Genomic DNA, 15,383 nt, shown 5'->3' with positions numbered 1-15,383 from the left:
ATAATAATAATAATAATGTGAAGTTACAGTTGTCAAGTACAGTACTGCAGAAAGGATGAAATCAAACAGAATTAAATTGAATTGTGACAGAATGGTCTTCAAATTGCAATACTTTAAAATGCAACAGTGCAATACACATTCTATCTCCTTTCATGTCTTCAGTGTATATAAATTGCTCATTTATATAGACATTTCAATGACCGTTGCTGTTTTGTAATTCGGTGTAATCCCCGCCAAAACACCAACGCTAAACATGAACACACACTAGGTAGATAATTATTAGTTTTGTTCAAATTCTTACCAAAAAAAAAAAAGAGCAAGTAGTTATGACATGGTTCAATTAGCAGCTCCCTGCGTTATGAAATGAGTAGGAGAGATAACATAATAGTGAACAAAACACAATCTTTAGAAGTGCATCGATTTCTGTTTTCATTTTTATTTTGTGTAATACATTCTCACTACCTTATGTAGTTCTGCTTTTTAACTAGTAAAACGTGCACGTTCATGAAAGGGGTTAGAATGTGCATTCTTAAAAACAGCATACCGGTTTTTTTTTCCTGAATCGAGTTTGCAGCAATGCACCATAGCAAAACTGGAAATCCTTTGCAACTGTAAATTTCCAGAACTGTGAAACTATATAGAGTCTCTCAAATGTAAACATGTAACATTGTGTACACCCAGCGCTTCATTATTGTCATGTAGAGCACTCTCCATTGCTTGACCAAGTTTATATTTCCTTTTTTATTTTTTTACCAAAGCCTTGTTGTTTGTACAGGTTGTACAGCGGTTAGCAAACTACAGTTGCGCAGACACACTGCAGACCGAACCACTCGTTTAACCATTATCATTATTACACTCCAGCCGTGGGTCTTCAGCCAATTTGCCTGAAAAGCTATCTTTAACTTTCCCTTCACTGACATCACTCATCTGTGCTGTTGTATCACTAAGGCTGTATCTAAGCCTCTAGTCTAATCTATGTATTAGTCAGTGATGTGTGACCTTTTTGTACAAAATACCCTGACTATTTATTTTTTTGCCAAATTATCCTTTGTATTTTTTCATTACAAAAGTTTGTTGTTTTTAAACCATTTGATTTTTGCAATGGAAAGTGACCTATATTTTATTTTTGTAACAACTGGTGTGTGAATCACTCATAAAACATTGATTTGTGTTTGTTTTTATTAAAATGTCATCAACATAATAGGCTTTCTGTATTTCTTTTTTGTTGTTTTATGAATAGAGTATGAAATCGCCTTGGTGCCCTTGGGTTGGACTTGTGTTTTGCCTTTTTCTCCCCTAGAACTGTCTTGGTGCCCCTGAATCTTCACACCCAATGAAGGCAATATTGCCTTGCTCTTCATGACCTTAACGCCAAGCCCTGCATTACCAATCTGCAATTATCCCCATCATTATGAAGCTTGATACACATTTTCTAATCAGTGCCACCAAGACTTTCACAAAATCACAAGAGTCACAAGCTTTCACAGAAACAAACATCCAAGAAACAAGAAAACTGAATCACACCTAACAAATCTATCAGGGTTCGTCAGTTAGTCCATAATACAATAATCCCCAAACCCCAGGTTTAAATGATAACTTGCGAATGGTTTTAAGAAGGGGACCGAAACTGCACAACTTAATGATGCAAGATAGGATGATTCATTATTAAAAAAACTACGTAAAACACAGCCTGCAGTACAAACAACACATGTACAAAATGAGGCTGAATTATGAAATGTGAACCACTTACATAGCATACAGCCTCTGATCTTTCATACCTACCTCAACAAATATCCACAAATGACAATGTTCCTACCCACTGCCAAAAGGTTCTTCAAAATTCACTAAAACTTGGAAGAGCTGAAACCAAAATTCAACACTTTCATTTATTTTATTTTTTTCATGTACTCTTTCAACAAATCACAAAGCGTTATGCTTTGATTCACTGGTATGGTGTAATACTTACTGGTTAAGGGAAGCTTGCTGTTCAGCTCGAGCGTCTTCAGCTAAGGGGGGAGGTGGTGGTGCGCTCTCAGACCCAGCTTTGAGTGCTTCATCCTGGGGCTCTCTACCAGCAACGTCTCTTTTCTCTTGGGCTTTCGGAGAGCCAGGAGGAGCCTCTCCTGCTGGCTTTGGTTCTTGAGATGAAGAAGACAGGCCCCTACCACCCGGCCTTACGTTTGGCCTCACGCTAATTCTAGATCTTCGTATCATCCTGGATAACAAGACATAATAATGACATCAAAAGTTTCATTACAAGTGTCACATTTCATACATATACTACCAGCCTTCTCATTTCCAGCCGTCTACTTTGTTTTACAGGTTTTACAGTGCTCGTATGTTCCAGTGAATAGTATTCAAAAATGTTTATTTTCTTCCAGTAAAATAGCGTAAATTTCCACAATTCATTACATATGTAAGCCGAGCAAAACATTCCTTCTCTGAGGGTATTTTGTTTCTGGAGTTATGTTTCCATGGACACCGTTAATCGCGATGGACCAAACAGTTTCGAGCTTACAAGCGAACTGTACAATCATATACCCGAGTCAGTAACCATACAGCAGAGTTATGAAATTGAATTGAATTTTTTTTTTTTAAAACAAACCTGCGTTTTCTATGTAAGATCGTCTTCTTGACTCGAAGTGTACGAAATACAGTGAGTATATGTTAAGCATTGTAAAATGTCTTATGCAGTGACTTAGAAGATCGATCTGAAACCTAGAATATACAATTAGTTCAGGAAACGATATTCGCATTGCCCAATTAATTAATATGACTGTTGATTATTTTATTTTTATGTGCTTTGTTTTGCTGATTCAGTCTTTATTAAATGAAAAATATCACTATCACAGTCAGATCTTTTGCTGCATAATCAATTGCTGTAAAACTGTGTCCTAGTATTGGCTGTTTACACACAACATGTATATACAGATATAAAGTACACCCACACCCACACGCACACGCATAAACACATACTGTAATTATCTATCTATGTTTAAATAGGCATGGTACTAAAACTGATTAAAGACAAAGGTTCTTTGTTTTAGAAGACTAAATTCCCTTTTTAAGAAGTTGGAAATGTATGTTCAAACTTATGTACAGTACGAATCTCTTCTTCTTTCTCTTCCTCCTCCTCTTCTGTTGATGTCACACTTTCCATGTCTTCCCAAAACACAGCCATATTTTTTTGTATATTAGGTCAGAGCAGCAGTGGGGGGGGGGGGAGGAGGGTATTTTCGCACTAAATGTAATGCTATAAAAGTATTTTTTTTTACAGGGGAAGGGAATTGACGCTTGGGTACAGACACGTTGGTGTGGCACTGTCCTACTGGCGCCGGGGGAGGACCCCCATACCCCCATACCACCCAGCACCCGCGCTGGGGGAGGACCCCCATACCCTCATACCCCCATACCCCCATACCCCCATACCCCCACACGCACCCGCGCTGGGGGAGGACGCCCACACCCCCACGCTGGGGGAGGACCCCCACACCCCCACACCCCCACCCGCGCTGGGGGAGGACCCCCATACCCCCCTGCACCCGCGCTGGGGGAGGACCCCCACACCCCCACACCCCCACACACCTGCGCTGGGGAGGACCCCCATACCCCCCTGCACCTGCGCTGGGGGAGGACCCCCATACCCTGATACCTCTCTGCACCCGTGCTGAAGGAGGACCCCCATACCCCCCTGCACCCGCGCTGGGGGAGGACCCCCACACTACCCTGCACCCGCGCTGGGGGAGGACCCCCACACCCCGATACCTCTCTGCACCCGCACTGAGGGAGGACCCCCATACCCCCATACCCCCCTGCACCCGTGCTGAAGGAGTTCCCCCACACCCCCCTGCACCCGCGCTGGGGGAGGACCCCCACGCTACCCTGCACCCGCGCTGGGGGAGGACCCCCACACCCCGATACCTCTCTGCACCCGCACTGAGGGAGGACCCCCATACCCCCATACCCCCCTGCACCCGTGCTGAAGGAGTACCCCCACACCCCCCTGCACCCGCGCTGGGGGAGGACCCCCATACCCTGATACCTCCCTGCACCCGCGCTGAGGGAGGACCCCCATACCCCCACACCCCCACACCCCCCTGCACCTGCGCTGGGGGAGGACCCCCATACCCCCCTGCACCCGTGCAGGGGGAGGACCCCCACACCCCCCTGCACCCGTGCTGGGGGAGGACCCCCATACCCTGATACCTCCCTGCACCCGCGCTGAGGGAGGACCCCCATACCTCCACACCCCCCTGCACCTGCGCTGGGGGAGGACCCCCATACCCCCCTGCACCCGTGCAGGGGGAGGACCCCCACACCCCCCTGCACCCGTGCTGGGGGAGGACCCCCATACACCCCTGCACCCGCGCTGGGGGAGGACCCCCATACACCCCTGCACCCGTGTTGTGCTGGTACGGGTTTCAAAATAAATATTTTTAAAGATGAAATTTGTCAACAATCTACTAAACAGCATGTTCATATCTGGTTACACTATGGGCGGGCACAGTACACAGACACCAAGTAACTAAATCTTACTGAGAAATTAGGATAAGGATAATGTCTGGCCTGCAAGACTAAACTAGTTCTCATATGTCTGGCTTCGCAGCCCTGATAAGCACTAGCCTTGGAATACCCAAGGTAACATTACTAGTATGGTCTGTGAAAGAGGACGATGTAGTATAATTAACAATAGCAAATGTACAGGCAATACAGTGAGAGATGTGTCAGTGCTCGTTCGACAGGCTGTACGAAATAAACATGGGTCAATGGGGGGAAAAAAATCCTCGAATTTACAGTTGGGTGCGCAAAAACACGCTCATGCGAAAGGGTTTATGTCTGGTCTGTCAAAGTTCTGTACAGGGCAACACACACCAGCGTGCTGCTCACACCGTACCGCTGTGCTAGGTCCTCGAGCCTAGTGCTGTGTTAGTACACCTCCCTCCACAACACATCGAAAACAATGCAAACACAACACCGTGCACACACACACACACACACACACACTGAAGCATTACCACGGCATTGCACCGCCGTGCCAGCAGCTTCGTTTTATTTCTGTTTTTTTTTTTAGTATGTATAATTATTGGAATAATAGAATGAAAATGACCCAATTGACATAAAACAAACACTTTCGTTTGTTGTCATAACTTCAAAAGGTGAATAAAGTATTTTATGATTCCAATTAACATAGTAGCCCTAGTACTATTGCCCTCAAAAATGACAGTTTACAATTTGGAATATGGTTTAGTTCCACTAATCCTGTGACACTGCTGATATCGATTAAATAAATGGTTTCATCTAAATAGCCGTCTGCGTCGGGATTAAAAATTACAAGTACTGTAATCCACAAAACTACACTGCAACATAATCACTTACCGGCTAAACTAACTAGTGCCAAAATAAACCTATACACTGACATTTGATATCATCACATTCAATTAATCTATAAAAAAAAATAAAAAAGTTGCACCGTGTTAAAATGCAATATATATAGTACAGCAGATCTAGTAATATAATTAAACTAAATAAATCTATTGCCAGGTATACACTAGCATAGCAGTAAAAAAACATTTAAACTCGACTCCCGCGGAGCAATTTCAACTTTTTTATTGAAAAGTAATACAAATCAATAATAATATCACCTGCAGGAAACGGCTTCTCTATCCTATCAAAGTGGCACCCATGAACGTGGCAACAGCAGCTTCAATAATCCAAGTTTCTCTCTGTCCACCACGCTACACCCGCCGCCATGCTACTTTCCCTGGACCCCTGTGAAGTCACTACCGCCTGCCTGTCACTGAAAAGGGGTTGTGGGTATTGTAGTTTCAATACTGGTGTAGATACGTTGCCCATATTGAGTGTTGTCAAACGAGAGAACTGCAATTCCCATCGAGCTATACGATGAAACGCCAGTAAATTGCATTATTATTATTATTATTATTATTATTATTATTATTATTATTATTATTATTATTATTTATTTCTTAGCAGACTTACAATTGTTACAAGATATCACATTATTTTTACATACATTATTTGTACATACAATTTACTTACAGAGATCTGTTCTTTTACAATGTTGTTGAATCTGACACCCTGGGATCCTTCAAGAAGCTGCTTGATGAGATTCTGCAATCAATAAAGTAACAACCAAACGAGCAAGATGGGCTGAATGGCCTCCTCTCGTTTGTAAACTTTCGTATGTTCTAATGTTTGCACCGTACACGTAGAGCCCAGTTAAATTGACAGTACTAGTTTGGGCACACATATTTTCGACAAAGAAATACATAGCGTGCTTACACCAAGACATTTATTATTTTCTGATTTCATGACGTATATAAATAATTAGTGTTTTTATATTTACCATAGCTGGATATTGTAATATTACTTTATATGTGGTCCAATAATAATAATAATAATAATAATAATAATAATAATAATAATAATAATAATGCGAGATATTAAAACGAACCCAGGCGTATTGTGCTTGTCTGGAAAGATACATAACCCCAGTCAGTGGCCTTACCCCTGTCCTATAATCTATTGAAACAATGACATTCTGTGATGAGGGAGCACTTGTCTGGCCAGTTAAAACTAGAACCTATGCTGCAAAACCTCCCATCTCCACAGAACAAATCGCAAAACCATTGGGCGCCCACTATTACCCCGTGTCAGTGTTTGTCGCGTGGTTATGACATCACATTTTAACCAGTGTACTTCCAGACCAGTCAGGGCTGAGTAAAGGTGCTCTGAAATCGTCTGCAGGTCGTTGTGTGAACGAGTATACAGTCATGGCTAACGGGCAGAAAGACGTGCTGTTTAAACGTGGTGGGCAGGTAGGTCTTAATAAAACCAACTGGTTTATGTGAGGTTTTTGTTTTTTTGCTCGATTTTTTTTTAGTTTTCAAGCAGCATGGCCACACTACTCAGGCCTGCCACTACTTTGTCAAATGAGCGTGAAGAAATACTAGAAAGACAACAGGATGGAGATGCTTATTTATGCTGCGATATCAGTATTTATTTATACATTTCTACCGCTCTTTGTTTTTGTTGTGCAACAAATAGCTATTATTCGTTTTAAAAATGCCATGTTAATTATTCCGCTTGTTCAACTCCCCCGGCTTGAAACTAACAGAAACCCCGCCTGTAAATGGAACTTTTAGCCTAGGCATTAGACTTTGTTAAGCGAATTGCTTGGGAAACTAGTACATCAAATGAAAAAGACATTACGGGTTAATAATTCTGCTTATTATTGCACAGGAAGTAAAGCTGGTTATCTTTCACCTACCATACTACAAGGCATTTTTGAACATTTTCTCAGGGAGCCCCCTACCCTACCACTGGTATCGTACACATTGTTTGCAATGAGGTCCTAACAGCTTGTATTGTAAACTTGTTGAGTTTAGAACTGAAGAGACTGGATGTGTTAATGCCCATTTCGGAGGTACAGCACAGTCCACAGCAAGCTTGTCTCCAAGCAAACGGCGTCTGCATAATTACAATCTGTTTCTCTAATCTGGAAGTTGGAAGCCTAACTGCAGTTTGGACAAGCTGATGTCACACATGGTGCCAGTGTCAGCGCATCAACAAGAACCCTTACGTAGATGACAAATAATAGCTATAACTCCAGGACTACACAGTCACGTGTACACAGTCTCTCGCTTGCATTCCTTGCTAGTATGCAAGCCTTGCCCTCTAATCTACTCTTATACTTTTCATCTTTTCCTTGCAGAGTGATGATTCGGATATATGGGATGACACAGCGTTAATAAAGGCATATGATAAAGCCGTCACTTCCTTTAAGGTACCATACTGTTGCTGTTTTATAGTTGATGCCCACTGCCTGAAACAAATAATGTAACATTGTGATGACTCCAGTTTACTTACGCAACTGTGACGCCAGGAATCCATGTTCATGTATTGCTGGTTACTGGCCCAGGCAACAGTGGTAATGTAATGTCCTATGAAAAGTGTACAGTGCAATTAATTTATCACTTCAGCAGATTCTTAAAATATTGTAAACTGAATTCAAAACATAGCCCAGTGCTCCTTTAAAAAAGGGCTTGATGAAGGTAAAACGATTCAGACTTCTCTGTAGCTTCAGAAATAATGTTCACCCATAACTGCAGTCACTCAGTCATTCATTCCAGTCATTCATTCCAGGGTAACTGCTGCCCTAGAAAGAGTGCAAAGAAAAACGACCAGAATTATTCCTGGTTTACAAGGCATGTCATATGCAGACAGGCTGAAATAATTGAATCTATTCAGTCTTGAACAAAGAAGACTACACGGCGATCTGATTCAAGCATTCAAAATTCTAAAAGTTATTGACAATGTCGACCCAGGGGACTTTTTCGACCTGAAAAAAGAAACAAGTACCAGGGGTCACAAATGGAGATTAGATAAAGGGGCATTCAGAACAGAAAATAGGAGGCACTGTTTTACACAGAGAATTGTGGGAGTGTGGAACCAACTCCCCAGTAATGTAGTTGAAGCTGACACCATGGGATCCTTCAAGAAGCTGCTTGATGAGATTCTGGGATCAATAAGTTACTAACGACCAAATGAGCAAGATGGGCCAAATGGCCTCCTCACGCTTGTAACCTTTCTTATGTTCTTGAGTAAAAGACTCTCAGCTAATACTTCTTCATCGGTGTTAGTGTTTAGTTATTTAATTTGGATTTGCATGACAGCTAGCAGATGTTATTTCTGTGGCTGAGTTTGAAAGGTGAAAGGGCCATTGTGTTGCTTAACCGTATTGATTCACTGTTTTTTATTTCCACGTTTAGAATGCACTCAAGAATGAGGATAGCGCAGAGTCATCCAACAAAGAACAATCCAGTACAGGAACGAAACGCAAGAACAGCAAAAAGAACAAGAGCAGGAAGAAAAGCAATGCAGTGCCAGACAAAGAGGTAGAAATCACTCAGTCCCAATGTAATGTGTTATATATATATATATACACACAGTGCTCCCTCGCTGTAACGCGGGTCTCGGGGGACACACAATATGAGCGTTACAATCAAAGAGTGTTATAAATGGGGAGGGGGGCGCCAACAACACACATCTGACTAAAATACAAAATAAAATAACTCCCTCTCTATAATGCACATATACTGAAGCAAAAATGTAACTTTCTATGAATTAACCATGCATAAAGCACCATGTAATTTACAAAAAAAAAAAGGTAACATTCCCACTCGTGGATCATTTTAATTAGCAGTTTTTAAACTATAAATAGCCTGGCTAAACGGCGGTTGGGAGTTCAGTTCGAAGCAACAGACAAGCAAACCAAGTGCGAGAAGGAGAGCGGGTCGGGCGAGGGGAAGAGGGAATGGGCTCGTCCCAGGTTCGGCTGCCGGAGCGGGGCTGAAGCGAAGCTAATGCTCCAGCTCCTCTCGCAGCAACAAAGTAAATACATTAGGAAAGATAAGATAACCATGTAATCGGCCTAATATTTATTTAGATATAAAACAAATGCTGAACAAGATGTATGTGTCAGTGCTAGCGCAGCTTTTCTTCAGTTCAGATACTGTATCAAAAGGGAGAGACAGAAACAGAAGTTAGACTGAGAAGTTGTTTATAGTTTGAACACCAGCACTGTATTTACTGTAGAAATATTTCATGAATCACTAGTATAGGGAATTGGGGGACGTTCTGTAGGAACGTTATATCCGAGGCGCGTTATAACCGAGAGCCTTATAGCGAAGGAGCACTGTGTGTGTGTGTGTGTGTGTGTGTGTGTGTGTGTGTCTATATATACAAGGCAGCAGTGTGGAGTAGTGGTTAGGGCTCTGGACTCTTGACCGGAGGGTCGTGGGTTCAATCCCAGGTAGGGACACTTCTACTGTACCCTTGAGCAAGGTACTTTACCTAGATTGCTCCAGTAAAAACCCAACTGTATAAATGGGTAATTGTATGTAAAAATAATGTGCTATCTTGTAACAATTGTAAGTCGCCCAGGATAAGGGCGTCTGCTAAGAAATAAATAATAATAATAATAATAACATATATATATATATATATATATATATATATATATATATATATATATATATATATATATATATATATATATATATATATATATATATATATTTATTATTGCTTTTATTAACTGCATAAGCCACATGTGGGTTGAGATCCTTGACTTGACACTTTGTCTGCATTCTGAAAATACATTTTGTTTTTAAATGTAATTTATATAATGTTATATATATTCTAGGTTTGGACTTAAAATGCTTCTTAAACTAAGTAGGGGTTACCTAGTCACTCCTCTTTAATACCAGCAGAGGGAGTAGCACCTTTTCTCATTCAGTTGATAAGAATAAAAGAGCAGAGTATTCTCAAATGTAAAGCAGAGTGACATATGTAACACACAGAATTGCTGTTGCCTTACGGATGTGTTTAATACATCAGGTCCTTCATGAGCCGTAGTGGGAGCAATTGCATAACATACCCAGGGAAACTGAATGATCCGTTTTTGTAATACAGTACTGTAATAAGCATACCCCATATGCAGCACTCCTCACATAACTTATTTGAGATAACCTGATATGGCGTTGCTATTGCAGTGTTTTGGAATGCATATTCCTTTTGCATGTAGATGACATCCCCATTACACATTACTATCTATTCTTATTTCTGGCTGAAGACCATTATTTACTATAATAAATTGTTTGCATTTACATTTGTTATTTGTGACAGAGGGATTTGAACTAAAATGCATGATTTTAATGTGTTCTGCCTGTGTTTTCTTCCTCTATAGTGGAAGGTTGGGGATACTTGTAATGCTGTGTGGTCAGCAGATGGCAATGCATACCAAGCAACTATTACATCTATAGATGTAAAGAAAGGGACTTGTAATGTTATTTACACATCATATGGAAATAAGGAACAACAGCACCTGTCAGATCTTCTGTCTGATAATTCTGAAGCAGAAAGTGAGAAAGCAGTTTTGGAAGAGGTAAGAACAGTTTAAGACGCACATTCTCTGTGTGATTCATGCTACTTCATGCTACTGTACACAATGGCAGTTATTTAAAAATATATATTTTGTAAATATAGACGTTTTTTTTGTCACCCCCCCACCCCCCCCCCAATTGTCTTTGTTATAACAGGAAAAAGATGCTCTGTTTTCAACAGAAGAGAGTGACAGATCTCCCACACCACAGCAGCACAGAACCAGAACCAAGTCCAAACCCAAACCCAAGTCAGCTGCTGCTATGCCACATTGGAGTCACGGATGTCCACCCCTCCCACCAGCCGTGGCAGGGCTTGGCATGGTGAGAATGACATCATTCAGTCAGAACCTGGTTTTAGAAGGTTCTTACTGTTTTAACAAAGAGACTGACAGTATTTCTAGATAAAGATTTTGCATTGCACATCTTTGGATAAGAATCAGGGGTCTTAATGTTCACCAAGGGTTATGAGCCATCCCACCATGTCCGCCTTGGAGTGCAATGCAGGAAATATCTCCTCCAGTGTTAAATACCCAGATATCATTTTGTCCCTTTTTTTTTTTTTTTTTGTGTGTGCAGCCTGAGCCCAGGTTTGGGGGGTCGCCTCCTTTCTTCCCAGGCTTTCCTCCAACTATTCCTGCTGGACCACCGGTGAGAATTTCTCTTCATTGTTTCAATACTGTTGCCTTTGCAGTGTGATGTCAAATAAAATATATAGTAAATATATTCTAGAATGAAACACACACTCCGAATAAATTTCCGAATGAAGTTCCAATAGACTGGTGTGTGTGTGTGTGTGTATGTATGTATGAATGTATTAAAAAAAAAAAAAAAAAAAGATGATATTGAAATGACACACAAATTAAACAAGGGAACACTCATTATACAAATAGGCTAGTGTCTCAGTCCGCATGTATTTTTGCTTGGGAACCTGGGTTAGTTCTGGATTTGACACATTATAAGTCTGAAACTTGACTGAGGCTCTCGGGTTCAGTCCTGTATCCGGTGTGCAGACTAATCTGGAGGATTCTCTCTCTCTTAATTCTAGCTCATCCCTCCTCCACCTCCAATGGGCCCAGATTCAAGTGAGGATGATGAAGCCTTGGGCAGCATGTTGATAGCATGGTACATGAGCGGCTATCACACTGGCTACTATCTGGTAAGTAGTGCAGCCCCAAATCCCACCCTGTGGCATGTGTCTTTTGAGTAGTGTGTCGTTGTTTTTAACTTCAACAAGGATGAAGGGCTCTGAAATAATCCTGTGTATTCATGCAAAATGTTAGTATGGTTTCTTTTGCCCCAGTAAGAAACATGTACTACTGTTGTGTCTTTTGTGTGACTTGAAAGGGGAAGGTTGACTGGCTGTAATTACACAAACAAGTAAAGCACTCTTCTATTCACAACAGGGACTCAAACAAGGCAGAAAGGAAGCTGCTTTTGGAAATCGTTCACGCCACAAATGAACTGCACTGCTAGTCCTGGACACACAATGGTGACGGGTGGGTTGGTTTTCTTTTTCATTGTTGCAAATCTCTTTATACCCTGTGTTGAAGTCTGCAGTCTTGCCTGAACAGCAGTGACAGATGCAGCCTTGCATTCCAGTCTGTAGAAAGCATGCTGCATTGTATTGTGTACTGGAAGGGGGATCAGGAGGGTATATTGCATCTTAGGGATGCCATAGGAAATTAATCGGTCAGTGTTCATTTTGTGTGAATAATCTGAATACAAAACGCGTGGGCATTGTGTCTTGATCAGTATCACAGATGTGTATTCCATTCCAGTGGCGCTTTATTTTATTAAGGCAAATGTCCCACTCCGTAGTGTAGGTCAAGTGGTAGCTTTTTCACTTCACAATAAAGTTCAGGTGTCTACGTGTCAGTTTGCAGACAGGCTTCAGGACTGGGGGGGGGGGGGGGGGGGCTCTCCAAGCCAGTTGAGTTGTTGCAAGATATATACTGTATATATATAAAAAGTTTGGGATGTGCTTTTGGTACATTTTTATGAATGTTTAAATGCTATACACACACACACACTTTATATTCCATTCTGATATACACTGACAGCCCTGGTTAATATTTTCTAAGCAAAGAAGCCCTAAATAAGTAAATAACGTTTTAACATCGCAAAGACTTGAAATCAGGGCTGTCACTGAATTACAATTTTCGATTGGTTAATTTATGGGCATTAGTTGATTTATCCGTGCACATTTTAAATGAAGGTAACGATCTTATATCAGCTGTCCTGCATGTAATACTAAACAATCAGTAGAATCTAGAAAATCAATAAAAAAAATAAGCCCAATAGGAATTTGGTCTTTTTAAAAGCATATATATTATTATTTGTATCTTAGTAAATGTCTCTCTTTGTATTAGTGCTGCACTATTGAAAATGTACCTGTGCTGGCCCAACGGTGGGCACAAAGGGAAGCCAATAAACTAAACTTTTTATTTTTTTAATTTTAAATTCTATTATATCAAAAAACAAAACCAATAATTTAAAAAAAAAAAAAAACACGTTACAGAATCTATTAAATACACAAATTCCTATATATATAATATACAGTATATATTGACAAATTACATAGATATCAAGGACATTTAATTTTTTTTAAACAAACAATTTGTTTAAAAGTATACTAGTAAATTTAAAGCCTATACATACTTTACACGTATGCCTTCTTTGAGTTAATATTGAAAAAAACCAAAAAAAAACGTCCTTTGTAAAAATCATGTTACGCGTATTCATAGGGATGTAAGGACTAAATAAATGTCAGTCGCCACCTGGAGCGTTCTGTTTATTACGGATGTTTGCTTTTTACTGCCATCAGTAACTCCATCCACAGTAATTCTGAATGTTTTCATTTCAAATGGTGAAGCATTGAATGTGTTTTTGTGGTACAGCAATTTTGTTTAGCATAATTATTTACAAACCACGGTTTTCTCGTCTGGTTCCTCAAAATACTTCCAAATGCACTTCACTTCATTCATTTGTTTAGAGATGTCATTTTATTAAAAATATATATAACAAACTTCAGAAAGAAACGCTTGTAATAAAGTTAATGACACTGTGGAATTGATACCATACCACGCCCACTACAGCATAAACACTCAGTGCACCAATGAAGCGCCAGATCAACTGAGAATAAAACCCGCCCCAGTGTCCATCTTTCTGTTGCACCAATTAGAAAAGCTACTTGGACTGGGTATTAACTACTGCTAGCTTGTAAGAACAGAAAAAAGGGAAATACTTTTGTAATTCTCTGTACTGTGGAAGATTACCCAATCTGTTGAAATGCAACAGAATTGTAAGCTATGAAGATTTCTATTGAATAAAAACTACTCTGTTGAGAAACAATCTGGTAAAGACTGATTTTTATTTCTCTCTCTCTCTCTCTCTCTCTCTCTCTCTCTCTCTCTCTCTCTCTCTCTCTCTCTCTCTCTCTCCCCACAAGCACACTCTACACATAGTGGAAATTTGCCCATGTCATACATTCACTATGTCCTAAAACTGTCAAATTCTGCCCCTATTAGTGCTGCATGCAATTGTGTCCCCTTGTTTAATTGATTCTGGAGACTGACTTTCTCTGTGTTTGTTTTTAGGTGGACTTCTCTCCCAGGGAGAGGAATGCAATGTTTTTCAGCATGACTCGTCCATTTGGATATCAGCAAGTCACACTGGCGAGAAAACCACAAGTGCTTTTTTTAAATAGTTCTGTACTTTGTATTTGTTGTAAATAAAAAATAAAAAAATACTACAATATCATTGTTTTTTTTTTTTTCTTGGCGAAGGCTAAATGATAAAGACCAGACCGTTTGAGATATTGGCTTCATAGTCAGTGGATAAGTGTTTTTAATTAATCTCTCGGTCAAATTTTACTGTGGGTTCCATACAGGACAAAATAATTATTTGAGGCAGAGGTTTTGCAAAGCTGCCGCTGCACCGTTCACATCACCTGTCGCTGATGATAATGTTTGGGGTTTTTGCCACATTTCTTAACCTCTTACTGCCGTTTTTATATACTGTTCATGTTACAATTATTATTTCTTTCCCGTATCATTTTTGCTTCACATTTGCAAACTATTCTGTCATACCCCTTCCACTAAGCCACTGGGAAAGGTTTGGCTTTGTTCATAATGTCACCATCATTTCCAGTTTGTTTGGCATAGATCAAAAAAACACCCAAATCCTTAATCTGTTACCAACCAGTGAGGGCCTTAATGCCTTTATGAACTCTTCCTACATTTGTGGCACTTCATTTGGTCGAAAGCCCTGTCCATATCTCCCACAACACTGCCTGAATGCGGATCATTCAGGCTCATACACTGTAACACAACACTGCCTGAATACGGATCATTCAGGCTCATACACTGTAACACAACACTGCCTGAATGCGGATCATTCAGGCTCATACACTGTAACACA

At 40.4% G+C, this 15,383-nt stretch overlaps 2 protein-coding genes across 4 annotated transcripts in view; one reads left to right on the top strand and one right to left on the bottom strand.

Moving 5' to 3' along the window:
• Positions 1-5,791, bottom strand: part of LOC117962964 (transcription factor TFIIIB component B'' homolog) — a 32,433-nt gene extending 26,642 nt beyond the window's left edge. For all 3 annotated transcript variants that reach the window (XM_058987887.1, XM_058987894.1, XM_058987901.1), the window contains exons 1-2: positions 5,643-5,791; positions 1,967-2,215 (exon numbers count right to left, since the gene is read on the bottom strand). In XM_058987887.1, coding sequence (XP_058843870.1) covers positions 1,967-2,214 — 248 coding nt within the window. In that variant the 5' untranslated portion in view covers position 2,215; positions 5,643-5,791. The remainder of the gene's footprint in view (positions 1-1,966; positions 2,216-5,642) is intronic.
• Positions 5,792-6,670: 879 nt separating this feature from the next.
• On the top strand, positions 6,671-14,695 carry LOC117403960 (survival motor neuron protein 1-like). The gene is made up of 9 exons (XM_034006486.3): positions 6,671-6,836; positions 7,733-7,804; positions 8,790-8,915; positions 10,769-10,966; positions 11,121-11,285; positions 11,541-11,612; positions 12,010-12,120; positions 12,368-12,460; positions 14,561-14,695. The coding sequence occupies exons 1-8, from the start codon at positions 6,792-6,794 to the stop codon at positions 12,422-12,424; spliced, it is 846 nt and encodes a 281-aa protein (XP_033862377.3). The 5' UTR covers positions 6,671-6,791; the 3' UTR covers positions 12,425-12,460; positions 14,561-14,695.
• Positions 14,696-15,383: the final 688 nt, after the last annotated feature.

Source organism: Acipenser ruthenus, chromosome 2, assembly GCF_902713425.1.
Source record: "Acipenser ruthenus chromosome 2, fAciRut3.2 maternal haplotype, whole genome shotgun sequence".
Lineage (NCBI taxonomy): Eukaryota > Metazoa > Chordata > Actinopteri > Acipenseriformes > Acipenseridae > Acipenser > Acipenser ruthenus.
The sequence above is the reverse complement of the archived record's forward strand: the minus strand, read 5'-3'. Positions and strand labels throughout refer to the sequence as shown.

Coding starts and splice junctions, on each gene's coding strand:
- LOC117403960 (XM_034006486.3), top strand. CDS start 6,792: ATGGCTAACGGGCAGAAAGACGTGCTGTTTAAACGTGGTGGGCAG. Junction 8,916..10,768: donor ATGCAGTGCCAGACAAAGAG/GTAGAAATCACT, acceptor CTTCCTCTATAG/TGGAAGGTTGGGGATACTTG. Junction 12,121..12,367: donor ATCACACTGGCTACTATCTG/GTAAGTAGTGCA, acceptor TATTCACAACAG/GGACTCAAACAAGGCAGAAA.